This window comes from Anser cygnoides, chromosome 3, assembly GCF_040182565.1.
Source record: "Anser cygnoides isolate HZ-2024a breed goose chromosome 3, Taihu_goose_T2T_genome, whole genome shotgun sequence".
Lineage (NCBI taxonomy): Eukaryota > Metazoa > Chordata > Aves > Anseriformes > Anatidae > Anser > Anser cygnoides.
In genome coordinates this window covers 116,487,513-116,515,097 of record NC_089875.1, presented here as the reverse complement: position 1 = coordinate 116,515,097, position 27,585 = coordinate 116,487,513, and the positions used below count along the sequence as shown (strand labels likewise).

At 38.2% G+C, this 27,585-nt stretch overlaps 2 protein-coding genes across 7 annotated transcripts in view; both read left to right on the top strand.

Annotated features, from left to right (window-relative positions):
- CD2AP (CD2 associated protein) overlaps nt 1-11,851 on the top strand; it is a 75,872-nt gene extending 64,021 nt beyond the window's left edge. For all 3 annotated transcript variants that reach the window (XM_066995041.1, XM_048065672.2, XM_066995042.1), the window contains 5 exons: nt 5,463-5,578; nt 6,353-6,442; nt 7,094-7,284; nt 8,387-8,450; nt 9,513-11,851. In XM_066995041.1, coding sequence (XP_066851142.1) covers nt 5,463-5,578; nt 6,353-6,442; nt 7,094-7,284; nt 8,387-8,450; nt 9,513-9,554 — 503 coding nt within the window. In that variant the 3' untranslated portion in view covers nt 9,555-11,851. The remainder of the gene's footprint in view (nt 1-5,462; nt 5,579-6,352; nt 6,443-7,093; nt 7,285-8,386; nt 8,451-9,512) is intronic.
- A 146-nt stretch (nt 11,852-11,997) lies between these two features.
- Nucleotides 11,998-25,974, top strand: ADGRF4 (adhesion G protein-coupled receptor F4). Of its 4 annotated transcripts, none has more exons than XM_066995037.1 (9): nt 11,998-14,265; nt 16,669-16,770; nt 18,095-18,131; nt 18,271-18,431; nt 19,088-19,378; nt 20,146-21,510; nt 22,202-22,243; nt 22,343-22,402; nt 24,591-25,973. In XM_066995037.1, exons 2-9 carry the CDS (start codon nt 16,693-16,695, stop codon nt 24,594-24,596), a joined length of 2,040 nt encoding a protein of 679 aa, XP_066851138.1. In that variant the 5' UTR covers nt 11,998-14,265; nt 16,669-16,692; the 3' UTR covers nt 24,597-25,973. The 4 variants fall into 4 exon arrangements, with proteins under 4 accessions (XP_066851138.1, XP_066851139.1, XP_066851141.1 ...); XM_066995038.1 differs by having other exon boundaries at nt 11,998-15,806; XM_066995040.1 differs by having other exon boundaries at nt 11,998-16,770; nt 17,510-18,131; nt 24,591-25,972.
- The last annotated feature ends 1,611 nt before the right edge of the window (nt 25,975-27,585 follow it).

Here is a 27,585-nt window from a genome sequence, read left to right as displayed (position 1 = left end):
CTGAGCCACAGAAAGTTGGATTTCAGTGTGTATGTATGGTATATATATACATATATATATATCAGTATTACCACTGAATGTTCCCTAAAGTATTTATAAGGTCCTTTGTTTATTCCCTAGTCAAACATACAAATATTATGCTATACCTTGTTTTAGAGGTTTTTAATTGGCAGTTTAATTACTGCCTCTGTCATTCAAACATGGAGTTTGAGTGAGGGTATAGAGGAAACACTTTCAGGCCACAGTAAGCTTTGAGATGAAAGATTGATGCCTCACCTAGCCTTAAAAACATAAGCTTTGTCCTGTTGCTCAGAGGTTTAGCCCTAGGATTATGCTAGCTGTATTACCATGTTGCACAGTACCATTTATCCCCAGGAGAAAGCTCTGTGAAAAAAGATGGAATGTCTTTTTTCACCAGGTGCAATTATCTTAACACCTTTAATAACCGGATTGGCAATGTAGTAGCTGTCATGCTAGGTATTCATATATAGAAAAGCAAAATTTTTTTTACAGATTTTTTTTTTAAAAAAGGGGTGGGGGGCAAAACAAAACACAAAACTATTTGATCTTATTTGCTGACATAAGATTTTACAAGCTCAAAGAGAAATTTAATATTTAAATGCCTAGATAGAAGAGGAAAAAAAAGAACCACAGCATACAGTGGCTGACAGAACGTAGCCTGTCATTTGCAGTCATCAGCACTGTTTCTAATAATCTGAGAAGTTTAAATCCAAAACGGGTTAATTCCAGATCTGGGATAAATGACAGTGAATGTTAAAGGCTTTACTATCAGACTAGCTTGCAGCATTTAGCAAGGATGGAAGACAGAATCTTTCAAAACCCAGAGATGCTGGGGAGAGTTTGCAGCACCAGTCCTGTGGCAGCCTCTGTGCAGACTGATATTCTGGCAAGGGATTACTTGCAGAGCAGCAAGTAACAGGGCTTGCTTGTGTGATTACTGGTGAAGTTTATCTGAAGTAGTGATAATTCCCTGCAATTTGTATGTTCTAGGAAAGACCTACAGATATGTTCAGTTTGCTTGAAGCAGATGGGTGAGTCTGTTGCACTCCTTGGTTGGTGCAGAGCGAGCACAGGAGGTTCGGGCAGCCCACCTGGGGATGCAGCACAGGCAAAGTCAAGGAGCTGCTATTTGAGGAAAGTTTCAAAAGTAAAACCACCCTTGTTTAAAATGATCTGCTTAAGTTGGTTTAGGTTTTACTGCTCTTGTGAAAAGGGACTAAGCTCCTGTCAGTAAAACATAAGGAACCTCATGCTTTGTCTCTGCATCCGCTCTGCTGCTAAAGACATAATACTCAATGCAGCAGCTAATGGCATGCAAAGCTCTGAAGGTATTTGGGATATTAAATTTAAGACTTCTAGTTCTTGTAAGATTAAACAGATATTAAAATATGGGGGAAAACATATGGCTGGCGTTGGCAATTTTGGATATTGTTGAAGATGTAGAAGTTACTAACAGGCTTTCTTTTTCATCTGAAATGGGTGAATTTTTAGTAGACCAGTTTTTTAAGTATGTTTTTTTTGCAGGTTAGTTTGACAATGAAGTTTGTTCGGTCACTTCAAATTTAGGTTAAGGAGTAGCTGTAGATATTCTCTATATTTAGGAGAGGAGGGAACATGTGGGGGGAAAAAAAAGACAATAAAAAGACAACAAATAACCTAGGTTCCAACCATCAGATAGGAAGGGACAAATACTCTAAAATATTTGAAACATTGATCATGTTGAAATTCCTTCTCTTGAAGCTTAATTTCAAAAATTGCATAAATGTTTCTTTGTTTTATTAGAATTGACATTCTGTAAAAGACCTAAAGCTGTAATACTAGCATGCTGAACATTTAAAGCGATTCTGTTTCTTCTACAAATGTTTCTTTTTCCTGCTTTGTAAAAATAATTTTTTTGTTCAGAATCTTTTTCTAGACATTCCTCTCCTTGACTTTTCTTTCCAGATTTTGTTTCCTATCCTGTTTGCCATGTTTCCCTTCTTACGTGTCAGGAAATTAGCCTACCCTTCTCCATTTTGGTAAGATAACAATCTATAAGGAAATCCAAATGCTTTATGCCATACACATAGCCTCTTCTTAACTTCATAAGCATAATTTTCAGTTGCAGTTATTTGGGTTTCAATTTAAAATGCTTTTTTGTTTATTTGAATGCTTGTTTTCCTTAGCTGTTAAACAAGAAGTTACTTTAAATATATTTTACAATTAGGGGCATGTACAGGTAGGGAAGGAACAAAAAAGACAAAAAAAAAAAAACACAACCAAAACCACACCCTTTTCTCGGTTTAGCTACTGATAAGCCAAGCATAGTATTTATAGTATGATGTATTCAATATTTATAGCACTTAGATTTAGGTTGAATGTCTTTATCTTTCTGTGCGCACACACATTATGTTACCGTGAACTTTTTTGGCACTGAATTCTCTAGTGTTGGCTATTTATTATTGTGAGTCTTGTAAAATAGCATTTATGAAAGTTACATATTTGGCAAATAAATGCTTAATTATAGCAAATATTTTATCATTGCTTGACTTCAAACTTCAATATTTTAAAGCTTACATCTTTCCCCGAAGTTTTGCGGTTCAATCTCTGCAGAATGAGTAATAGGAAAAAGGTCTGCCAGCTTTTTCACTCTGCAGATTAACATGAGGTCTTGTCTTCTGAAATACTGGGTACATTTCGCTTGTACCATGGGTTTTTAAATCCCAGCGAGATGAGGTATATGAACCCCTTCAGCTTTGCTTCTTTTTGTGAAGGCTTTTTAAGAGAAACTGATACGAACACACTAAAACATTCACAAATTTTAACAAAGCCTCTCACCTAACTATATCTCTTATAGCTCCTAACAATTCTATAATGTGTTTATCCAGGTTAAGCTTGCAGAAGAGATGTTTCTAGTAGTCTGTCCTAAGTAACTGTTCCAGGTTAGCTTATCTTCCTCATGAAAAACTTGTTCTATCTCAGCCTTAAAATAACTTCTGGACTCAAATTATCTCCAGATGTATGGTATTGCTCTTCTATCACAGTGAGGGGGTTCCCTGTAATGATTATTTGCAACTGTCCTTAATAAAGTTAATTCACTGAAGTGGGTGTAAATTGTGAAATTGTGGTGTGTTTCATCAGTATCCATATTGGTTTCAGTGGGGCCAAGATTTCTCCTAAGATACCTAGGAAAGTTGTTTTAAAAAAATAATAATAAATAGTCACCCGCTTCCACCCCTTATGGCTGTAATGTACTGGTAATATTTTAGGGCTGAGCTGTTGAGTGAGGTGTACCAGTTTCTATTGGTAAGAGCTACTTAAGGGGTCAGGGAAACCAGGCTTTTGTGCCATCCCACTATATTTTAAATCATAAACTGCTACAGCCTTGAATTTTATCTATGTGCTCAAGCTCTGTGAAGTTCTGGAGGTACGTGTTATCCCTTAAGGTGTCAGTTACTGATGTTTACTTTGCTCATGGAGACAGGGCTAGCATTGCAATTGTAATAGTAATTCAATTTATGATTCTTATTTAAATTTTTGTTGTTCCTGCAGAAGGAGGATCACAGAAATGCAAAAATTGTTGTGATGGGGGAGGAAATATGTCTGAATTTTTCCTGCCTTCTTGTTAGCTTTATATTAAATACCTAACCAACATACGTCAAAATGTGAATCAGGACTTTGGTTAGTGCTCTGAGCTTACTGAAGATTGAGTAAAAAACATTAATATACACTCCTAGATCACTGCTGCATGATTTCTAACAAGCTAAATGCTTTATTGGCAAAGACTGTAAGATAAATACCCTTAATAGTCATTTCCCCGTCATCCTCTCTTCCGTCAGCCCCTTGCCATTCATCACTCTTCTGTTTCTTCCTACTTTGTTCTTCCCTGCTTTTTGTTAAATTGCAAATATGGTTACATATTTACGAAAGACCATCTTTACATTTTCTTTAATAAAAGTGAAAAGCAGCAGAACTGATTGGTAACTGATAGTGTTGCAAATGCTTGTATTTCAACACGGCAACAGATAATGAAGTACGTAAGTCCAGATAGCTTTGAAAGATGTGAATATTTTAAGGACTTAAAAGACAGTATTGTACAGTAGTAGACATTAAAATTAGTTAAAACTTTCAGTAGAAAGCTTCTACTGAATTTATTCCTACAGGTATAAATTAACTTTGACAATGAATGAATAAAACTTGAATTAATCAGATGATTTTAATTCATATTAACTTTGAAGTGGTATGAATGGTCTGGCCCAGTATTCCTATGGCTTTTTCCTATACTGACCTCTTGCTGTAGTGTCAAAATGAGTGAGAAAGTAGGGAAAGAAGTGTTATGGTTTCTGCTTGATAAATCATGATGCAATGTAAAACTGAGAGGTTGCAAAACAAACAAACAAAACCAACAAACCAAACCCCCCAAGTTTGAATGTTACTTCTGGTGTCCATAGTAATGCTTTCTGGCATTTTAGTTAAACATTTAGAGTCTAAAGAACAAATTAATGATTTTGTGTTGTAAAACCGTATGTAATATCCGTAATCTTATGTCACTGCTTAAATAAGAGAAATAAATAAATTACATTGTATAACTGTTGGCAGGTAAGTATTTTTTTTTTTTTGTGATAAGAAACCCAGTCGTTAACTAGATGAATTACTGATGTTATGCTCTACACATTAATAGATTTTTCATAAGGTTGTATCTTCGCATGGGGTGTAAAGAATTTCTACTGATCAGGGGTCATAAGGAGGAAATATTTTGTGGAATAAAGCAACACTTCATCTAGGAGGGTTTACCTAGATCTAAGAGCATAAAGAGAATAATCAGCAAAGAGATCAGTGTGCCTTAAAGTATGCAAATAGGGTTCTAAATTCTAAAATGTTTTATTATAGACTTGATGCAGTCATGTATTTTCTGCAGACAAAAAGTATTGCATATGAAAAACTGCACTGTACAAAAATATTTGCGGTTAATGTATTGTTAACATACATAAACCTCTGGACACACTTTACCATATTTATTTTTCTCTCAGTTGGTAAACTTGGATTTTGATGTTTTTCATGAGTTGAGCAGTAAAAAAAAAAAAAAAGCCGTTTTCAACTATTTAAGACAGCAAATCTCAAAAATGATTTTAAGTCGTCTCAGAAAACAGTTAAAGATGCATTTTTTCTCCAAACACACTAGGTCTCTTATGCTGCCATGTTGACACCACTTCTGTTGAGAACTTGAATTCAAATGCTAGTTGAATCAAGTCGTAGTTTTTTCAAGGGGGAAGATGTGACTTCCCAGATGGGTCAAAGTCATGTAGTTTACATGGCTTGTTGTCGTATATGCTGAAAAATCTTTGAAACACTAAGAATTCTGAAAATTACTATTTTTTTTCCATTTTATGAAAAAAATTGATAAAAAGGAGCATAGCAAAACCTTCTGGTTTTGATGGTGGTCTGTTTTCATCTTTCCCTAGATCTATTAAGCTTTGATGATGTAATAGCTACCTCAGATAATCTATCACACCCTACTGCAAGTCGACCCAAGATGCCTGGTAGAAGGCTGCCTGCACGTTTCAGTGGTGGTATTTCTGTGAGTATATCGGTGTGTTTTTTTGCAGATGTGAACTAAGAACTAAATTCCCAGGAAACAGAGTTGCACTCAGAAGCAGTCTTATGAACCATTTATCAGAGAGTGAAATGCAAAATTCCCAGAGGTTCAGTTTGTATAGATTATCTATAGGGATATCTGTTTGCAAGTAGAAGAAAGTGTACGTAAGAAAAACAACACAACTGTATTGCAGCCGAGGGAGTCTTCCTGCTCTGTGGGGTATTACTGTGATAAATCCCCAAATCTTCCAGTAGCACCAATCATATACTAATGGTATGTAGTCTTTCACTTCAACAAAGTTGTAATTTAATGTTACGTTTTGGGAAGTGATCATATGTGCCAAGGCATGAGACAGAACAAGGTAGTGCAGAATCCTTGTTTATTTTACATATAAATATATATTATATGTATATAAATATATAATCATGTGTTTTATAGTTCAGTCATGTCAGCTACTATATACTGTTACTGCCTTGTATTATGGATGTACCTACAGGTTCCCAAAAGCATCAAGTATTTGTTCTATTAAGTACTGTAGAGATGATGGCAAATCCTGCCCAAACTTCCTATCTGATTTAAATTCAGATAAATGAATATCATAGGGAAGGAAAGTTCTGAGTAGCAAGGAAAGAAACCCATAGTAGTCTAGCAGTTCAAGCTTTTATCTATCACGTTTTTAGAAATACGTAACTTTTTTTCTTCCTTGTTCTGAAAACCCTTTTTGTTTTTGGTATTTTTGAATTGTTTATTTACCAGTTAAGTGAAAATGACGGTGCAGAAAAAAAACTGAAGGTGCAGAAGGAAGAAGAAGAAAGTGCCAAACCAAAGCCAGTTGAAACGAAAAAGGTATGTCACCAAGGAGCTGGGTACCAGGCAGCTAGTTTTCTGTTCATCTTGCTTGTATTTCCAGTTTAGATTGATGCAACCATCTAAATACAACTGATTGTATTTAAATGCAAGTGAGCCATGTTATTTGGTATAGAGTTCATATTAGAATTTGTAATGTAAAGTTCATTTATACCTCAGTATAAAGTTTTGTTTTTCAGTTCTGATAATCAGGTAGCACGAAACTATGGTATCATTTCTCACATAAGTTTAACGTCTGATTAATAATCTTCTGACATGTAAAATAACAGATCAGAAGGGCACGTGAATGATTGTTTATAGTGAACTAAGGTTTTTGATTAAATCAAAGTGTTTTTTTAAAGTGTAGAGAACTGCAGTGTGTTTCTTTTAATGGCTACAGGAACCTCAGTGCAGTGCTAAATGAACAGCTTTGAAAATAACTGTATCTTACATACTACAGTAGTCCATTTGAACTGGACATTCCTTTTAATCTTTGGGGTAGAAAATAAAGGAAAGTTGTATATGTATAGTTAAATGTTAATAGCTAAAAAGCATATACAAGAAGATACTACACCAGTACAACTTGTATACTGTAAGTGGTCGGTTCATAAAGATTGCATTTCTTAGCCTTCTACTGACTTACTTTTTCAGCCATCTGTGTTGAGTCCACCGATTCCATCTTCATCTCAGAGACCAAGTTCTGTTATACTCAACTTTTTTCCGGGAGAAGTCCAACTTAAAGGAGAAACAGAGAATACACAAATACAAACTTCTGTGGAAGAGCTCAGGACTCAGATTCATGATTTGATGAGTTTAGTAGACGCACTGAAAAAAGAACATGGGTAAATATTTTTCTTCTCAATCTGCAAATGGATATACACTAACATCTTTAATGACAAACAAAGATAAAGCTATCGTGTATTAATACTAGCGTTCAGAACTTCTTCCTCTAGAAGTTGATCCAACTAAATGACCTAAATATATACCGATTTGATGTCAAAGTATTTTTGGAATTTGTAACCCTTTTTCTATTCTACCTTGTGCTCCTTCGTTCATTACTGCTTTTTGAAAATATTTCTTAAGCAGTTGGTACTATCATTGTAAGGAAAATTAGATAATTCTTGTGGTATGTAGTGTAAGTACATGTGCTGGCATTGTGTAATAACTGCACTGTAATAACTGCACTGCAGCACTGACATGACTGGTAGGAGGGAAAAGATTACTGAGCCTTTTAAATTCAGTCATGATGTCCCCATCATGTGTGCATGTGGGCAGGATTGTGTTTGGCAGATGTAAAAGAAAATTGGTATTTGCCTAAACACAGTAAAGACCAATCTGCAGAAATTGTATTTTTCTGTCTTTAGTTGTAGAGCACAGGCATTCATTCTTGTACTATTTGAATGATGTCTGGTGCTAGCTAAACCAGGTGAGAGGCTGTAAAGCATCTGGATCAGTTGGCTTCCACAGTAAACTAGTAAATTATGAGTTCAGGAGATTAATGTATTAATTTTTCAGTGACATGATGATCATTCTTAATATTTTCTTATCTGACCCCAGTTAGGAAGTAAAACAGAATAGGAAATTCCTATTCTAAAGAATTTGTTCTATACATAGAAGTTGCTGGGTTACTTTGAATTTCTCTCTCCAAGTAGAGGATAACTGTAAAAACATTTCTTAACTACACTACTAAAAATTGTGATTAAAAGTTAGGGATAGTTGCATGGTGATTGCTAAGAGGTGTTGAGAGTTGTTGGAAGCTTCTGGTCCAACAAATTTAAATACCAGTCCGCTAGTGGGCCTGTAATTTTATGTTTTCTTTATAAGATGTAGTATTAGATTTACGTTCATCCCTCTTGTAAAATTTAAAGAAGGCCTATGCTTCCTGTTCTCAGTAATATTTTTTTCTTCTCTAACTTGGATTTCTGCTATCTTAACAACTGTCAGGAGAGAACTGGAAAAAATAAGAAAGGATTTGGAAGAAGAAAAGCTGAAGCGAAGTATTCTGGAGGTAATATTAGCAACTTACAAGGAGAAAAAAAATTAGAAGCATATATATATAGTGTTCAAGAACTTGATGTTAAAGGAAAGTCTTAATGGACATACTCAATCTTTTTTGTACTGCTTTGTGTAGTTGAATGAATGCCTCATAAGGCAAGTATTAAGAATATTCACAGTTCATCTTAGTTCAGTTCTGTTTACCTGCAAAATAATTATTTTTAGTTATATGTGTGTTGGGATGTCAGTTTAGTGTTGCTAGATTCTGCGTTGTACTAGAAATATGTCACAACAGGATTTACTCCGAGAGATGATGAATATTTTGCTTTTGTGGATTTTAAAGGACAAATTTAGTTTTTGTAATCAAAAGAAAAATAGGAAGAAAGTCATCTTTCTTTAATTCTCTATGATCTGTCTAAATAAAGTCAAAAAGAATAGAACGCATCTGAAGTTTTCTTCACGATGAAAGCCACCCCCTTAGTTTCTTCATGAAGGCTACCTGCATTATTGTATAATGCTGTTAAGTGGTTAATAAGTTGAACTCATTATAGAAAAATATTCCAGTTGGATACAAAAGTGCATTATATTTGTGAAAGAGTACTTTTTACTGACTTCAAAGCTACTTTAAAAACTTGAGAACAACTTCTGGCAAGTTCTCTTTTTAAGGCATCTCTAAAGCAATCTATGAAGTTGCCTGGAATATGTGCTGGGAATGAAAAGTACTTCCTAGTATCTTCAAAATCCATTTGAAGAAATAAAGATTAATCATGTCATAATATTTTGCATGAGGGCTGCCTCAGGAAGTTAGTCTGAGATGATGCATTGTTATGCAGAGACTTGTTAAATGATTCCTCAACTCAGTTTTGTTAAATGACTATTCAGAGTGAGATTATCTAATAAATTCTTGTTTATTAAGCAACATACTAACATAAAATCAGCTGTAAATATTGAGCTGTCAAATGCTTCCATTTTTTTGCTTAAACATCTGAGATTTCAAGGTTATAATTTTGGTGAAAGCTCTGGAAACTTTAGATTATTGCTACTCTACTGACTTTTCAAAATATCTGTTTTCCAGGTTGAAATAGAAAAATTGAAGAAAGCAGTGATGTCTACATGAGCCACCCATGGACTTGCTATCTTTAACTTGCCAGGAATTCAAGCTGAACACAAGCAGAACTGACTCTTTTATTTTGTAATAATGAATGCTGGTGTTCTACAGTCTTAAAGAAAAATATAGTAACAGAGGAATATAGTCTTTTATTCAGAGATAAGAAAACAAAAGAGAATAATGGTGTAATTTTTTTGCCAATATAAAAGAGGCCTTATTTCTTACTGTGCTGGAATTGCAGACCTTTATTTTTTGGTTTGCTTGAAAATACTACTGAATCTGTATAAAAAGGAGAGGGAATTCTTAATAGATTTTTATTGAATACCTGTAGCTTAATTTTTAAAGAGATCTATACTATAAATAGGGTGATCTATCTTTACAAGTAATCTGTAAAATAATCTATTGGGAGGGACGGAATAGCTGTGTCATAATTGTAGTCACTATTTTTCCCCTACATGCAAAAAGGGAATATTTGTATATTTTTTAATTTTGGCAGTCTTACCCAGGGTTATGCTGTTGTGCCTGTCTGCAGTGAGAATACTAATAATATGCTGTTTATAAGTTGAGCAATGAGATAGGAATTTGTTAATGCAGTGAATCGGATGACACACCTATGCATTGTAGTAAGAAAGGATGACCTAATCAGAGTAGTTTAGCAGAACATTTTGTCACTTGCACTATTGGATTAAAAAGGGATTTAGGACTGCATCACAAAGTTACAACAAAAGTAACTCTTAATACTACAAAATGCAAGAAACACAGAAACAAGGCTAGAATCCAGTCTTAACTGAACCTGTTGTGCCTAAAATACTGCAGCACACAACGTGAAAAAGTAAACCTTAACTCACAGTGTCTGTGCTTGTGTGTACCTAAACTGAAGTCATCACTCTTTCTATTGGTTAAGTATGAATTTTGATCTGTTTTTACAATAGTCAGTTTTTGTTCATAATATGGCTCCAAATAAATCACTTTGGAACTTTGCTACTCTCAAAATGTCTCAATATTTATATATTTATGCTATAAACTTTCTCAGTATATTGTGTACTTCTAAATTTAATTACATCTTTGTATTTAACGAGTGATTGGAATGATTGCTTTGACAGCACTGTGCTGGCATCTAAGACAGCATCTTTCACTTTTTTTTATAGAAAACGGTTGAAATCTTGTGGACTGCCATTATCTTTAACCCCTGAGCTCAACACTGTGCACCAGAATAATATACAAATAATATTCAAAGTTGTGGGAGACAATTCTACTTATTGCTCTATTCACTTGATAAAAGAATGAAAAACGGTTTTAAAAAGCCAGTCAAATGTGTTACTTCTGTTAGGAACAACCTTATCTCCTTTTGGTCTACTAGAATTTAAATGACAAAAACATACCATATTAGTTGACAACTTCACCAATAAGAGAAAGAATTAAATTTCTATTCATGGGAATAGCCATAAATATAGTAATTATTTACTATGTCACTCGAGCAAGAGATACGGAAGTGAGATATATTCTTAAGAATATGCTTTCTCCACAGTTGATGCATCATAAAAAGCAAATGTCAAAAATTCAATTGGATTCTGTTTCTTGGTTGCTGATCAAAGTTTCTGTAAGATTTCATTAATATACTATGCAGGTATTAGGTAATATTTGCTAGTCGTATCACTAATAAGCTGATTTGATATTAATGCTTTTAACTTCTAATTGCCTAGATGCATCACAAATGAAGACTTGAACCTGATCTTTATGTTGAGGACTAATGTGCAGCAGTAGTGCTTTTTGTCAGACACTAAGCTCTTACTTAGAATTCATACTTCTAAGTCAGATGATGAAGAGCAAGAATTGAGCCTAATGGAATAGCAGATTTCATTATACAAGCTCTTCACCATGATTAGAGCATGAAGCAAACCTTGTAATGGATTGCTCTACAGAAATAGTCTGCATATAAGCTTGTAGCAGACAAACAGAACAAGACAATCAGTTAAAACCACAAATGAAAGGTGTTAATTATTTAATGGCCTTTGTTCGCTATAGCAATAAATGACCCAAGTGCAATGACTTGATTTAATAAAACCCTCTTTTAAAAGTCGCTGCTATTAGTATTTTTAGCCATAAGGAAGTTACCCTAATAAATGTCTGTCTTGTCTTCAGCTAGTGTTACGTACTAGAGTGAATGAGAAGAGAGTAATGGTTTTGAAGACATTCCACAGTACAAGTTCCTAAAAGCAGTATGCTTCTCTGACTTGTTTACTGGTGCTGTAAAATGATGCATGCTATCCAAACTCAGTAAATAAAATAATTTAAAACTGTTGAAATGTCTGCTCGGTTATGTTCAGAAATGTTTCATATTATACGTTAAAAAAAAACAAACAAAACAACTTTGCAGAAGGAGATTGGGTGGAAAACGTGTATTCATTATCATTCATATAGCTCACCCCTGGAGACTTTCATCTTTCATATTTGAATTTACTCACTAGGATACTCTGGTTCCTGACTTACAGGATAGTTATCCCAACAGTTGGAAAGCTTACTGTTGGTGTTTTGTTTTGTTTTTAATTGTGACTGGAAGCCTCAACTTTTTAGTAACTCTTATTCCTTTCTTTTTTCATTTTTTGTTGGTCCAAACTGACCTTTCTGTGCATCTTCAGTTTATTTTTGAGATCCTGATGCCACCCAGTAACATGGATAAATGTATGTTTGAGTCTTTTCTTAAATACAAAGTGGAGAACTAAAGACTGAGATTACAACATTTAAAAGGGTTATGGATGAAGGAAAAAGGCAAATGAAGAACAGAACAACAGAAGAGCATTTTAAAAATGCAATATTTTATTCCATTTTCATATTCTGTAAAAAGCTTTTGTCTGCATACAGTTTTGGAAAAACTTACAGGTCCATGTCTGCTTTTTTTATTCAAATAATCATGATGAAGATAACATTTTTCATGAATGTTGCTTTAAAGGAATGAAGTCTGGTGAAAAGCTTTAACGTAATGCAAGGTTTGATTTTTGAATTGTTTAGCAAAGTAAAAAACACGGTGAACTTTAATGAATAGAAGGCGTTTATTTAAAGTCATAATTTAGCAGAAGTCTCCCATCTTTTTCCAAAGGAAATGATGAAAACAGGTTTTTGTAGCTGCCTTACTTTTGTCTGTTACTAAAGTTCTCTAAGATGTTCCTGATCGCTTTCTCAGAGCAGTTGCAAAACAGCTGCTCATCTATCTTGGGAAATTGGGTTTTGCAAGAGCTGAAAAGACAAACCACTCCCTTTGGGATGTCCAGGCACATACCTCCCATCTTGAAAATCCAAACAGCCTCGACCAACTTGTGAAGGGTGAGACTGGTGCTGCTCATTCAACGTTCAGAGCACTTGCCCTGGTTGTGGAAAGTCATGATCTGAGTGTCTTTCTAAGCCCCAGGGAGCACAGACTTATACCTCTTTGTTTCTGGGAGAAGTGTGCACGTATGTCTGTGCTGAAATGTCAGCCTTCGTGTCTTTCAGAGGACAGATGCTTAGGTTGAGGGGGGTTGAGAATTGAGGGGTGTTCAGTTGTCACCACAGCAAAGGTTCTGGGTGTGTGTAGAAGGATAACTCCAGGTACCAAGAAAAAGTGTCTTAAAAACTTGCCCATACTTTGATGTGATCTGGTATTCACCCCTTTACTTTTGACTTAAAGGCGAGCTAAGGAGCCACCTTTTAATTCTTCTTTACTCGGTACTGTATCAAGTGCAAATCATTTAACGTCCCCAGGTCGGTTATGTTGGCTGTTTAATTGTGCTTGGCTTAATTCCCGCTTGATACCAACACGAGATGCAATGCTGTCTGTATCAAAACAGCACAATAAATCATGCGTACCTCTGGGCTAAAAAGACCTGTCTTGTGGCTGATGATTGGCTTAAGTTGTGGTAGCAAACAAAATGACTTGGAAACCCTAAAAACTCATGACAAACATATTGCAGGATTCAAGAACTTTTTTTTTTTTTTGGCCGAAGTTCATCTGAAACAGTCCCGTGGGTAGAGCAGTGGGAAGTGGTCTTTGTTATGAGAAACTGCATGCTGTACATTACTGGCTGTTGGCAATCCTCAGAAAAGCAGGAATGATGGTGAGCCAATATTAAGAGAGCTAACGCTGAACATGGCACAAACTTCAGCAGGCAACTGTAGCCCCCTCTCTGTGCAGTCCATAAGGAAAAGATCACTTGGTCACAGCTTTTTAGCTGCACAGAGTATTATCAGTAGTGTCATTTTTGATTTACGAAGCATAATGCGTTAACTTGGCTAAGTTTTGATTGTGAATTCTTTTCATCTTTGAAGACTGAAGATCTGAAGACCTGTTAAATACAGCAGAGCAGACGGTGCCTCCTCCTCTGGGATGGAAGGTGCAAACCACACAGGCATGACTCACTGGTGAGGACTCCTGACAGGTGGCAATCCAGCAGTTTTGTGGGCGTTTGCAACTTGTTTTGGCATTTTTCAGTGCAATACCTGTATCGTCATCTGCAGGTTCCTCGCCGTTGATCCAGTCAGACGAGAAAAAAAGCAGGCCGATGCCAAAGGTTATTTCCTCATGGGATGAATGAATCAGAGCAAAGAAGCAACTCAGGGTAAGGCCATAATAGCGAGACTGGGGCAAGATGGCGGCAGATGAGTGGTTGGATGCTAACCCGTCATATCTGGAGGATCTCTGGCTCTGTTAATTTTGCTTACAGTTTAACCCAGACTCCTGAAAACGGTGAGTACTATCACGAAACATTTTGCCAGAACTGTTCGAAAACTATCAGTGAGGGAACTGAAGTCATCTGTGAAATCAGATGACTAAACGAAATCTAACTGCTTTAGGCTATTTTAACTTTGCACTTGTTTGCTCGGTTTTATATTTGCTCCTTGTGTCTGTGGAAGTAATTAGACATCTTAATTAACCTCTGATTTTTGCTTGGAGTTTTGTGATTGGTCTCTAGTCACCATGTTGTCACTTCTCAGAAAAATTCAGATTTTCTTATGAAGTTATTGTAAAGATCACTCTCCTCTTGGAACTTGCTTTACTTAAATTGCTTTATTTAAATTCACCTTTTCCAACTGTGTCCCTTTATAAAAGTAATTAATACCAAACAAGCCTCTGTATAAGTAAGAGCCTTATTTTTTTTTCCTTAAATGACCACGTTGAGGACTCTTGCTGTAGCCTTTTTAACATACCATGCAACAGTTAGCAGTATGAGTGATCATATGGTGGCTTGTGAACCGCTAGGATTTTAACATAAACATGTAGGCGTTCAAGCCCTAAAAAAAGAATTCAGTTCCATAACTAAGGATTTAATATTTTTTTTTTTTTCAGATATTGCATACACGTAGCACAAGTCTGCTGTGAACGTTTGGGGAAATAAAGTTGTATAGCTGAATAGACAAGCCTAATGTAAAATGTCTTTTTGCACAATATGTGCTTGGAATTTCTGTGCTGGGTACCTATTCCTATAAAGGAATAGGTATGTCTATAAAGGATATTCCTATTGAGGAATTCCTATAAAGGAATAGGTATGTCTCTCTAGTTCTACTTCTGGGGTAACAGAGTGGGGAAAGCTGTAACCTAAGGTGATGGAGAACCCTTTGGCCAGAAACCTTGGGTCCACCAGTCTGAGGGTGTAGTTCCCAATGCTGTGATCGTGCAAGGTCAGATTGCCTCGCGATGAGTCGTTGGGCATGGAGTAAGGAGGGAAAGTTTTGTAGGTTCTACAGAATGCTTCCATTATAAACTAGCAGAAATCAGAGATAAGGACTTCATAAACTGGTTACCTTAAATTTGAATTACTTCTTAAATAGATTATCAGTTTACCTTTTCTACTATTTTAAGAGTTTTTTTCCTCTTATTTTAACCGTTGTCCAGACATTCATTCCTCACTCTTCTTTTCCTTCTGCTGGGACCTTTGCCCTCCTGGGGTGCTATGAACAAATGAATTAGTTGGAGGAGGAGATACAGCATCTGGTGACCATCTCCTGAGTTGGGCAGGAGATACCTGCAAGCCTGTATACTTCTATAAGCATGTCCATATTCTTTCCCGAAAGTGACTGACTTCTTGCTGTATTACTTGCCTTGCTTTATGTTTCTGTTGATGTGTAGTAGTAACCTTGGCATGTTCTTGCAGTGCTGAGGCTGGGTAGTTTCCATGATGAGTGAAGCAATGCGACTGAACGAGATCTGTGTTTCACCGGTAACATAGCTCAATATCTCCATGAGCCTCAGATACCTGGAGCTGTCCCAGGCTGTTACATCACCTAGAGGTAACAGCCCTAGGTGGAGTTCCATAAGTGTATAAATACAAAGTGGATATGAACTAATAACGAAACATGACGAACTCAAGGATTCCCAAATGCGAAATGGAATTAGGGCTAAGAGCATGCAATAAATATTATTTAATGACTGCAGAAATCTGAAAAGAAGTTGGTACAATCCTTTACCTAATATCTTTAGGTGTTTCCTGGTCATCTCCTGTTCCTCAGCAGTGTTGATCTGAGTCTTGTGGTTCGCTTATCTTTATCAGTTTTGGTCCTTAGAAGAGCTAATAGTCACTAGCTTTAAACCTAACTTTAAAACTGTTCAATATACATTTCAACGTCCTATGATGTTGATGATAAAGGCTGTGTGCTCTGCCAAGGCTGGCTGCCACCTCTGGACAGTTTGCCATGTGCTGAATCAACGGTAGCGCCTGCTGAAGGCAGCATCTGCTCTCAGTGCTTATAATTGGATATCTGAGGCCCAAGGGCTTGAGTTTTCCATCTCACATGGCAATTCTCATCAGGGACTGCCCGAGGAGAGTAGCAAAAGTTAGACTCCGTAGAGACGAGGTTGCGTGAAACTGCTTCAAAAGGCACCCACAGGCTGAAATGCTTTAAGCTCTGCACCTTGCAGTTTACAGTAAATTATTAATGCAGTAACTTCTAATATTGAACAGGTTTTTTTGTTTGTTTTAAATAAAAGTGCACAAATCATTTTCAGTAAAAAGTTGATAAATGTCTGAAAATCACTTTGCATGCCCAGCGAGGACAGTGCTTGAAATGGGTTTAGCTGCTCACGTACTAGCAACTGGACTATGTTCAAGAAGGGAAAACAGATGTTGCCATCTTCAGCATATCTTTCTTCCAGGAGAAAAGCAGTAAATGCGAGGCAATGGATGTGAGGGTGGCCCACTGCCTGCTCCTTTGGGCTGTGCACTTCTTCCCGGCTGCACCACGCGTTGCTCCCAGGGTGAGTTGGTGAGCGAAGTTGGTGACCTTGCGTCCGTGAGAGGCCGTGGACTCCAGAGCTTTCTGGCACAGAAACCTGCAACATTTGATTTTAATGGGGGGGCAGGGGGGGGGAATCACCCATTCACTTGAGTTATTCAGAATTGAGTTTTACGTACCAGTAAAAGGAAAAAATCTCTTCTTTCATATCAGGAACGCTACAGCTTATATTTATCTTATTTATCACCAGAATTCCCATGGATCTACTAGGCAGTCTGGATAATGCATCCAGAATTTTTCTGGTCTGGTTGTACTGTGCTTATTCAAAGTAGATCTGAGCCAGTGAGATACAAATCTCTTCCAAGGATTTATGATAGTTGATGGAAACATAAAATACCTTCCTCTCCACTTTTTTTACGGGTTGTTCTTTCTGTACAGACACCTGTAGGCAAGGAACACGGTTGTTGCTTTGGGACCTCAAAGCATGAGATGACAAGAGATGCCTCTCCCTGAGGACTAGAGGCTGTAAGGTCTTGGAGAGCTCTCCTGGTAAAAGTTCCTTGCTGGCTTTCAGGGTGGCAAAGCAGAGATGCCTGCAGTGAGAGAATTAGTCAAATCAGTAGGTCTGGGAGGGAAACTTTACAATATTCAATACACTCAATGTGCCAAGCAGCCCCCAGCACAACTCTGGGACTGTTAGAAATTAGATAGCAGTAGCAGTGTGATTTCTAATGCATCACACAGCCAATGTTTCTTTCCAGACGGCGTTTGGCTGATGGCAGATAAGCCGTTTGACCGAGAAGTGAAAGCCAGATCTGAGCAACTGCTCTGGATTGAGTCTGCCTGTACAACACGCAGTCCCAGCAAGCGTCCTTAAGCTGAGCATGGCATGTCTGCCTTGGTGTTGCTTTCCAATCAGGACTGGAACAAAGAGGCTTTGTTGGTGGTGGTATTCTGTACAGCTGTAGCTGCATCTTACGGCACAAATCACACAGATCCTTGTACATCAGTGTGAGAATGCTGGAGACCTTAAAATCAATACAGGCTTTTTCACTCAGAGATAACTACTGGAGGCATGTATGATCTTCACCACTAGCTCGGTATTGTCACTTTAGTAGAAAAGTACAACTGTGAAGGCTTAATGTAGAGACAAAACATTAATAGAGAGTTCTGAATTGTTCTGTATGATTGATGGGCCATAAACAATCTATTCTGTATCTTAAAAAGTCTTCTGGACCTCAGAAGGACTACTCTACCATTGAAGTCACCTTTCTAGTTTGTTCCAGGTAGTTGCCTTTTATTTATTTTCACATTCAATATACATTCCACTTTACCTTATTTTTCAGGTTCTCAGCAAGGAGTCAAAAACTGGCAATCTGCAAGGTACAGTGAATAGCTACGTGTCTTGTAATTTTTTTGAAATGTTATCCATTATCAGTATTTACGCCCCCGATACTCGCCTCATGGATCGTAGTATGCTGTCATGCGCATTAGAACAATATCTGCTTGATTTCTTTTCCAGATGGGTGTATAAATCTGATTCCCTGTGAAGTTAGCGGAGCTATCTGTATTCAGCCTTGTTCTCCCTCCTTCCATGGAGAGATGAGTTTTGTCTGCAAAGATAGAAAGTGGCAAATGTTCATAGATGCCTGTGCAAATCTGGATGTTCAGTCACTTTTTCAGGTAACATTAACAGTTACGCATCTACTTTCCCCTGTGGTCATAATTTGTTGTGAAGACACATTTCCCTCCCACGCAAACTTTAAATTTTGAGCAAAGGGAAGAAGATGGGATCCTAGAAACCAAATTACTGTGAGAAGAAGATGGGATCCTAGAAACCAAATTACTGTGAAGCTTTGACTTCATCTTAAATTAAGTAATAGGAATTTCCCAAATTCACTTCCAATGTTGAAACAGTTCAGAAATGAACTTATCTTCTTCACCTGATTAATTTTTTTTCACACAGATCTAAACCAAGACAATGATACTCTAGGATGAACTTGAGAGAACAGCTGTACAAAAGCGCTTCCAAATTCTAATTACTACAAAGGTCTGTAGTAATTAGATGATTTGTAGTAAATTCTTCCCCAACTACAAAATAAAAAACTTTTTTTTTTTCCAAGTCACTTGAAGAGTAAGGCAATATATTCAGTTCTTGCCCCTTCCTCCAAATGCATTGTGCAAGAAAGAAACTTTTCTCAGTGGAGCTTTGGTCCTGGTTTTCAGGTCTTTCTGCATGTTAGTTAAACACACCAGCACTGTACAGTTTGCAGGTTGTAGCAGTAGCATCATTTTGATTCTGTTCATTAATTCTCCAAAATTTATTTTTCTCCCTCTAGAGGATTTCTGAACATGAACCTCTTCCAAGTTCTGGAGGACATGTTAGTGTTGCTGGAGGACACCTGCCCTTTGTAGGAGGAGGAAAGCCAGTGCACGGGAAGCCAGGAGATGAAGCAAAACATTTTGGTGCTGATGACCATGGGAATAGCAACTGCCAAGCTGATTTTTCATGCATCATCCCAGATATCCTGTCTTCACCAGCAATTCCAGGAAACATTGCTGATATAGTGGAACTGCTAAAGAATATTTCCCTGATGTTGTCAGAAAATGTCAATAGAGGAAAAATGCAGGTATTTACTTTTATGGGTTTGAAGAGTTGGATCTGAGCTTGCCAGAGCAGCCGTGCAGTTTCTTACTTTGCAGGCACTCTCCAAAGAAGTGGTAGCTGCAAGTCACACATGGAGATCACCTGGAACGAGTTTCCAAAGGGGGGCCATGTTTTGCTGTCAGAGAAAATGTTTCACCTGTTCACGTATGGCAGAAATCCTCCAGTTCCCATTGGCGGAATTCGTTTTCTTTAAAAGCAAATGTTTGCAGCAACAGTTTTATAGACTTGGGAGAGCAGTACAAGGAAGACTTCATTTTTAAAGTATTATATGGCAGAAAAAGCAGTGTTGGAGATGCTGATCACGATTGCGTTTTCACATGTTGCACGATAAAAACTGAAATCTTTCCCTGACGAACTCAGAAATCAGAGAGGTGGGGGAAGAACGGTGCAGAGGGAGATGTAAACAGAGCCACATTGCGGGTCAAAATCTGAAACAGAAGTGGTGTCATATTTATTTTTATTTTTTTATTTTTTACCGTTCTTCTCAGTACCTTTTGAGCTTTGATGTGAAGAGGATAGTACAATTCTGTTGGTGACTCATGCCAGTGAGATGTGTGGGCTTGACTGAGATGGGTCATGTGAACCTGTTTATTGACAAAGACATATATTTACTTTATAGAAATTAATCTTGAATTTAAATTAGCTTTTTTTTTTCTTGCAGACTGCCAATGGAATAATAGAACTTTTCTTTTAACATGAAAATTAACTTATTTTTCTTCTTTGTTTCAGAGTTATAGCAGGATAGCAAACCATATTCTGAACAGCTCCATCATTTCCAATTGGGCTTTTGTCAGGGACAGAAATGCCAGTTCAACATTACTGGACTCAGTGAACTTATTTGCTGGGAAACTTCTTCTAAGGAATGGGTCGGAAAGTATACAGGAACACTTCATCTCTACTAAAGGCTACAGCATATATAAAAATACTTCAGGGAAGAGCTTTGATTTTTCTATGGAGTTAAATAAGACAAGCAATATAAGTGGGCGCGTGGCCATTCCAGAAGAAGAACTTTTGAAGTTGCCTAGGACTTCCAAAGCAATCAGCATTGCATTTCCCACACTTGGAGCCATTATAGAAACCAGCCGCTTGGACCCTGTTTTTGTGAACGGAATGGTTTTATCTGTGTCTCTTCCAGAAGAGCTTCAGCATATTTTGCTCACCTTTGAAAAGGTGAATAAACTGGAGAACGTCAAGGCTCAGTGCGTTGGATGGCACTCTGCTGAGAGGAGATGGGATAGCAAGGCATGCAAAATGAAGTCAGACAACATCAGCAGCGTTGTTTGTATGTGCAAGCACCACCGCCGGACGTTCAAATCCTTCTCCATTTTGATGTCCCCCACCATGCTGCGAAACATGGTGTTGGATTACGTTACATGTGTGGGGTTAGGCCTTTCTATTTTCAGCTTGGTTCTGTGCCTTACCATCGAGACTGTTGTGTGGCATCACGTTACAAAAACTGAGATAACCTACATGCGCCATTTTTGTTTGGTGAACATAGCTACGTCACTTCTTATTGCTGATATTTTATTCATCGTAGCAGCTATTGTGCACAACACAGCCCTAAACTATCGGCTGTGTGTAGCAGCCACTTTTTTCCTTCACTTTTTCTATCTTGCCTTGTTTTTTTGGATGTTTACCCTGGGTCTTTTGATTCTCTATGGATTGTTATTAGTTTTTTTTAAGATAACAAGATCTGTGTTCATAGCTACAGCATTCTCTATTGGATATGGATGTCCATTACTCATATCTATCCTCACTGTTGCTATTACTGAACCTAAAAATGGATATTTAAGGAGTGGAGCCTGCTGGCTCAACTGGTATGAGACGAAAGCCCTTTTGGCCTTTGTCGTACCTGCTCTGGGCATCATTGTTGTCAATTTGGCGGTGGTGATGGTGGTTGTGGTGAAGATGGGAAGACCCTCTATTGGAGATGGCTGCAAGTCACAAGATTTGAGCAACATGATCCGAATTAGCAAAAACGTTGCCCTTTTGACACCTCTTCTGGGCCTCACCTGGGGGTTTGGATTAGCAATAATCATTGATAGTCACTCTCTGGCATTCCATGTTACGTTCGCACTACTGAACGCCTTCCAGGTAAACCCAGCAAGTCTGGGCATAGTGCCCTCTCAAACTTTGACCTTGGGAAAAGGTAGCAGATCGAAGAGGGGCTGGCAGCATGTGCTGTGCTTGAAAAGCAGGCTTTCCTTGCATCTTATCTATTTAACGCAGTAGCTGCACTAGGTATTCTGCGTTGACATGGATGCAGATGGGCAATAGAACAAACCAGTTGATACAGAGTCTAATGAAAAATTAAGAGGAAGAATTTATATTAAAATACATGGGTTAATGTCGAGTAACTGCAAAGATATCTAATCCCTATCACCCAACAAATACCCAGAAAATCTTACTTGCCATTAAGGATAGTTTCGATTAACTCACCAGTGTCAAAGTCCAATGTTACCTGACATACCATTGTATATCCATACTGCCTTGGTTCTTCTTGGCTAATGCTTCTATTAAGTATGTTGAAAAAGTTGTGGTATGTAACCCATCAGTCCAGTTTGTAATGAGAATTAGCATGAATTATATATCCATTCTTGGCATTCCTGGATAGTCCATGTGACCTGGGTGGGTAAACTCATTTGGGGCATTGCTATCATTGTCATAGGTGATGAGATGTTCTGCACTGATAAAAGCATTATTTTATCTATGCTAGAAGAAGTATTTAAGAAACTTCATGTGGTTATGGTGTTTTGTAACTGTTTTTTATCTCCATTTTTTTTAGGGATTCTTCATCCTGTTGTTTGGGACACTTCTGGACAGAAAGGTACTTGGGTCATTTCGACTCTAATCCTGCATTATATGAATATTTTCTACACTTAGAAACTGTAACCTCTAATTTTAGGGGGTTGTTTTTAATTTACAGACCAGAGAAGCCTTAAAGAAAAACTGCCTTTCATCAAAGCGGAAGTGTAGTCTAGCAAAGGTAATTTTTTTTTCACCCCTTAGTGGCTTAATTTAGGATTTATGCCAATTCTATAAGTAGAATTTATATCACCTGCTCATTTGTACATGGAAGGTATTTTGCAGGTAAAGGTATTAAACAGTAGATGTGGCAATCTGTGACCTCTACATAACCTCCTGTTGTTTTTACAAAATTAAAAGTAGTATTTTGGTTTTCTCTCTTCACACGTAGATACCAAAGTGCTTTAGAAAGAAAATATGTATGACTTTTCCCTTCAGTAGAATGGATCTATCTTGAGGTTACAAAGTAAGATACAGAATTAGGAATCCAAAATCCTTATGTAACGACCTGTTTGCTTTCTTCACAAAAATATCTCTATGACAGCATCTCTAGCGTGTCAAGAAGGTTGTTCTGCTTCCAGCTGAATGTCAGTTCAGGAAACCACTCAGAGCTCAGCCAGCATATCTGGTGCTAATTAATGTTGTTAGTATCAAGGCAATTTCTTTAAAGGAAATGTTTAAACCCAAAGGAAACAACTGTGTTTCAGTAGCTTCCTAAGAAAATGTTGACAGAATAGATGTGTTGACATCATTGAGTTAGTATTTCCTACCTCTGCTGGAAAACTTTTGTCTGTTGTTAAATAGAGACCTTCCGTTATGAAGGCTTTAGAGGCACTAAAGATAATACTTCCTTCATGCTACTAGCGTTGCTGGTGTGCTTTGGGTCATTTGGTGTTAGAGAAAGCTGATTGTGCAACCTGGGACTTCACTGCATCCTTCCTCTGCAATGTAGTCTTCGCTTGCATCCAGCTTTGCTGTTACGTGCTAAGTTTAAATGCAGTGCAGAAGGTCCCCTTTTAAAAAGAAAAAATAAAATAGTTCTGCTGAAGTTAACTATTTCCCTGTCTAACAAGAAAAAGAAGGGAAGTGCCTGATTTGCTCCTTATTTAATAAACTCAGATTACAATTCCTGCTTTTCAGTCCCAGGATCTGAATAACTGATGATGTAAATCCTCCTATGAGGCTTTAGGTCAGGTTTGAAAGTTAAAATTCCACTCAAGTCACCACCAACAATATTCTGGAAAAAAGAGGTGGAAATAACACTAATCCCATGACTAAGCAACACTTGCTAAAGGTGTTATCTCAGTGAGCAAAACTGGTTGTGGAAGCCGTAACTGCATTTGGCTAAGCACTTGGTTTGATGCTGTCACTCACATTGGTGGAAGAGACCGCATGTAAATATTTACCATTGCATAACAGAGAGGGGTGGAAAATGTTAGTTACTCACTTGTAAAGTTGTTTGTGAATATGGAGCTTGACTCACCAAAGCTGGAAAAGTTTGTCACGGTACATTTTTCTATATATTTTTTTTCTTCTAAGACACTTCAGAGAGCTTCAGAATGGGACTACATATCTGGAGTCTTAGTGGTGAATATTTAAAACGTCTAGGGTTATGCAGACTCCTGTAGAAACAAAGAATATGGCAAGTTGGAAGGGACCCACAAGGACCATGGAGTCCAACTGTTGGCTCCACACAGCACCACCCCAAACCAGACCCTATGTCTGGGAGCATTGTCCCAGTGCTTCTTGAACTCCAGCAGCTCAGTACTGTGACCACTGCCCTGGGGAGCCTGTCCCAGTGCCCGACCACCTCTGGGTGCAGAACCGTTCCCTAACCCCCAGCCTGACCCTCCCCTGTCCCAGCTCCATGCCGTTCCCTCGGGTCCTGTCGCTGTCCCCAGAGAGCAGAGCTCAGCGCCTGCCCCTCCGCTCCCCTCGTGAGGGAGCTGCAGGCCGCCATGAGGCCTCCCCTCGGCCTGCTCTGCTCTGGGCTGAACAAACCAAGGGGCCTCAGCTGCACCTCAACTGCCTTCCCCTCCAGACCCTTCACCACCTTCATAGCCCTCCCTTGAACACTCCCTAATAGTTTTATGTCCTCCTTTTATTGCGGTGCCCAGAACTGTACAAAGTACTTGAGGTGAGGCCACACCAGCGTAGAGTGAGTTAGTCACTTCCCTCAGCCGACTAGCAGTGCTGTGCTTGATGCACCCCAGACTTACTTCAGGTCTTCTAGCATTTCATTTCTTTTGGTTCAGATTTTAAGCTAACTGTGGTGTTTCTCAGAGGATTTTAAGGCACCTCCTTTTTGAAGTGGAACCTCTGCCTATATGGAAGATGTATCTAATCTGAGCTGCTGATTTTTCTCCTAGTCCTAGCAGTGGACGGTTGTCTTCAGTGGATCTGACCAGTGAGAGGACAAGGAGCAACTCTTGCAGAGAAATTCTGGTTTGAAATGAGCCTTAGTGGTGACCAGTTCAGAGTGTGGACAGCACTGTCTTGGAGCATGACCACAGGAAGCATCGTGAAAACCAGAAGAGAAAAGGTCCTGAACCTGCTGTCAGGAGCAAGAAACCATCAGCGTTGCTGCAACCCTCAGAGAAAGCACGGTGACATGTAAAAGTTGTTTCTCACCTTTGTGAAAACTGCTGTGAGGAGAGTTTGTCCTCATTTGCCATTTCAGTGCTTCAAGTTCTTCCTGTTTTGTTTTTTCTCCACATCAGTGCAATAAGGAGCTGTACAGCATGTGGGGCTGTTCGAACGTTTGTACATCACATTAAAAGTGAAATAACTTTGAGTGTTATATAGCTATTTTTGTTTGTCCTTGACCACAAGTAGTTCTGTTAGGTGGGCACTGTATTCATCCGATGTCTGTACTCTCAGGCTGAGGGATAGCATAACTCTGTTTCTGTGTTACAGCTCTGTTCTCCATCTCAGTACCTCTATGTCAGAGGAAATGTAGAAAACATTTTTTTTTAGTCTTTCAGGACAGAATTTTCATTCTTTTTCTAGTCCTGCAACAAATGGACAGATGAAGAAGGAAAAGCCCTCTGCAAATATCTAGCTTCCCTCTTCAGATGTGGGAAAGCAAGCTTTGAATATGATTCGGAGTTGAATCAGGTAGATGGAGATCTCCCATATCACATGTGGTGTACTAACCAAGGAAACAGTTCATCCATAGATGATTGTATATCTGGTTTTATTAGAAAGAAATAAAAGTCCTTGGAAAGAAACCTTTAATAATGAAGACTGATGGAAATGTTGTCTCTTGTCAGGACAAGTTGATGCTTTCAAATGGAAATAAAGTTGAAATGTTGTCGTTGTTTCTAGTAAGTGGTCCTTATCTTCCTCTATCAAAAGATGTAGACAAACACCCTTTATAATTAGCTAATATTACTCAAACCAAAAATGTGTCTTCGTATTCTGGCTTCTACAGTTCTTCATATACGTTTGAAATATAGCTGATTTAATTAGCGTACTGGTGGCTTATGTCATCAGCACCCTTTTACTGAAGAGGGAGAAAAATATCCTGGCAGATGAACTGTGGGTTGTGGGGCATGTGATAAAATACTATGACAAACCCACAGCTAACATCACAGAGAGAAGCTGGGACAGTGAAGATGGTGACCTGTAGGGCAGAGCCCTGGTCTGGGCCGTGAGATGGTTGCTCTTGTCCCCAGGAATCAGTTGCTGCTTTGCATTTTCCACTCCTGTCTTGTCTGTACATAGACTCATTATAAGAGGCTACCCCTGCTCCTTTTTTTTTTTTTTACAGTGTATCTGCGTGCTGGAGAGCTTTGATTAAATGGAGATAAAATTGGGATCCTGTGTAACGTAAATTTAAAAAGAGTATTGCCCCCAAAGTCCACTTCTTAGTGTCAAGCAGCATCTTCTGTGCTTGACATTTCTCTTCTTGAAGCAATTATAGAGCTTACTCCTTGCCTACCTCCCCTCTTCCCCCCCTGCAAGTTGCATGTGTCATAGAGTTGTGCAATATATTTAAAAACACCTCTCTTTCCTGTCGGCTTTCTTTCCAGGGCTGCATTTAACTCAGATTTTTTTTTGGTTGTTTTGTTTTCACTTGTTTGTTTTCCTGTTAACAGTGAAATTTTATTAATGAAACATTGGGATTTTTATAGTACCTGCAAATACAACAGGACTTGCCTCAACCGAACACCTTGCCCTTCCCTCATATGTACATCCAGGTGTGTGTCAGACCACAGTTCTTTATAGCTGTGGATTTGCAGAAGCTGGCACAAACCAGAGTATCTTGCCCTGGGTTTTATTATCCTTTAGCTAATTAAGAATAGCTGAGGTTTTATAGAGAACCAGTTAATGGTACAGGAGGAGGGTAAGGACTGAAGATTAATTTTTTATACCCCCAAATTAAACTGACCAAGGACATTTCATGAATGTTTTTTGAGAGGTGAAAGCTGTAGCTGTCCTCTAAGCATTGTGAAATGGTAATTTTTTGTAAGTGTTGTGAGCTGATGGCTAAGTTTTAATCCTAGCTAGAGGGGGAAGAAAAATCACTAGAGTTGAAATTCTGTTGTAACAGATTAATGTCGGTGCCAATTATTATGAGATAGACCCATTAATGTACAGCAGTTTGTTTTGGAGCTGTTCCAGCAGGCCTGCCAATGTGGTCAGACTTGAAAACCTGAAGTGTTCTTCTTCACCAGGTGTTGCAATTAATAGGACAAACCATAGTTTCCCCTGGACCTGCAATGTTGATTGCACGGCCAAGTGTAGACAAATATCAGAGCTCATTGGCTGGGTAGGTCAAATTGAATTCTCTTGCATCAAGCTCGAAGCCAAAACAAGTTATTGGGCAGAATCTTAATTTATCCACATTGCGGAGAAGTCCCTCTGCTGCCTACAAAAGCATCTAGGCAGTCATGCTCTGCAGGGCATCAGGAAGTGATTTAATTGTGGAAATGTCACTTGGCAAAGAAGCATTCAGATGCTGCCTTGTGGTTTGCTTGGATTTCTATGTCAACAGTATGTTTTGCTAGACAAGTAGGGGTAGTAGGATAATATCCTTCCTGAAGTTAGTTCATGTTTCAGGCTATGGAAAGAAGCACAGTTTTGGATGCACAACATTTCTTCAACTCTTTCTTTCTTACCTTCCCAGTGATTGGAGTTTCCTCTCACAACCTTCTTTCCACTGCAAAATTTGCCGCTTTCTATCTCTCTGGGTTTTCTTCCCTTTCATTTTCCTACTGTCCGTCTGTCTGTCTTTTGCTCCTGCCCATCTTCCATTTTTTTGAAGGCTGAGACATGGTCCCCTTGTGACCTTCTGCCTTGTGCAGTGTGGCAGCAGGTAGCTGCAATGATGGCAATTGCAGCCTCACCCTGGACAGATGA

Excerpts from the sequence above, each read along its gene's own strand:
- ADGRF4 (XM_066995037.1), top strand. The coding sequence starts at position 16,693 with ATGGATGTGAGGGTGGCCCACTGCCTGCTCCTTTGGGCTGTGCACTTC. Across the intron at positions 18,132-18,270 it reads AAAAACTGGCAATCTGCAAG|ATGGGTGTATAAATCTGATT; the intron begins GTACAGTGAATA and ends TTTCTTTTCCAG. Across the intron at positions 18,432-19,087 it reads ATGTTCAGTCACTTTTTCAG|AGGATTTCTGAACATGAACC; the intron begins GTAACATTAACA and ends TTCTCCCTCTAG.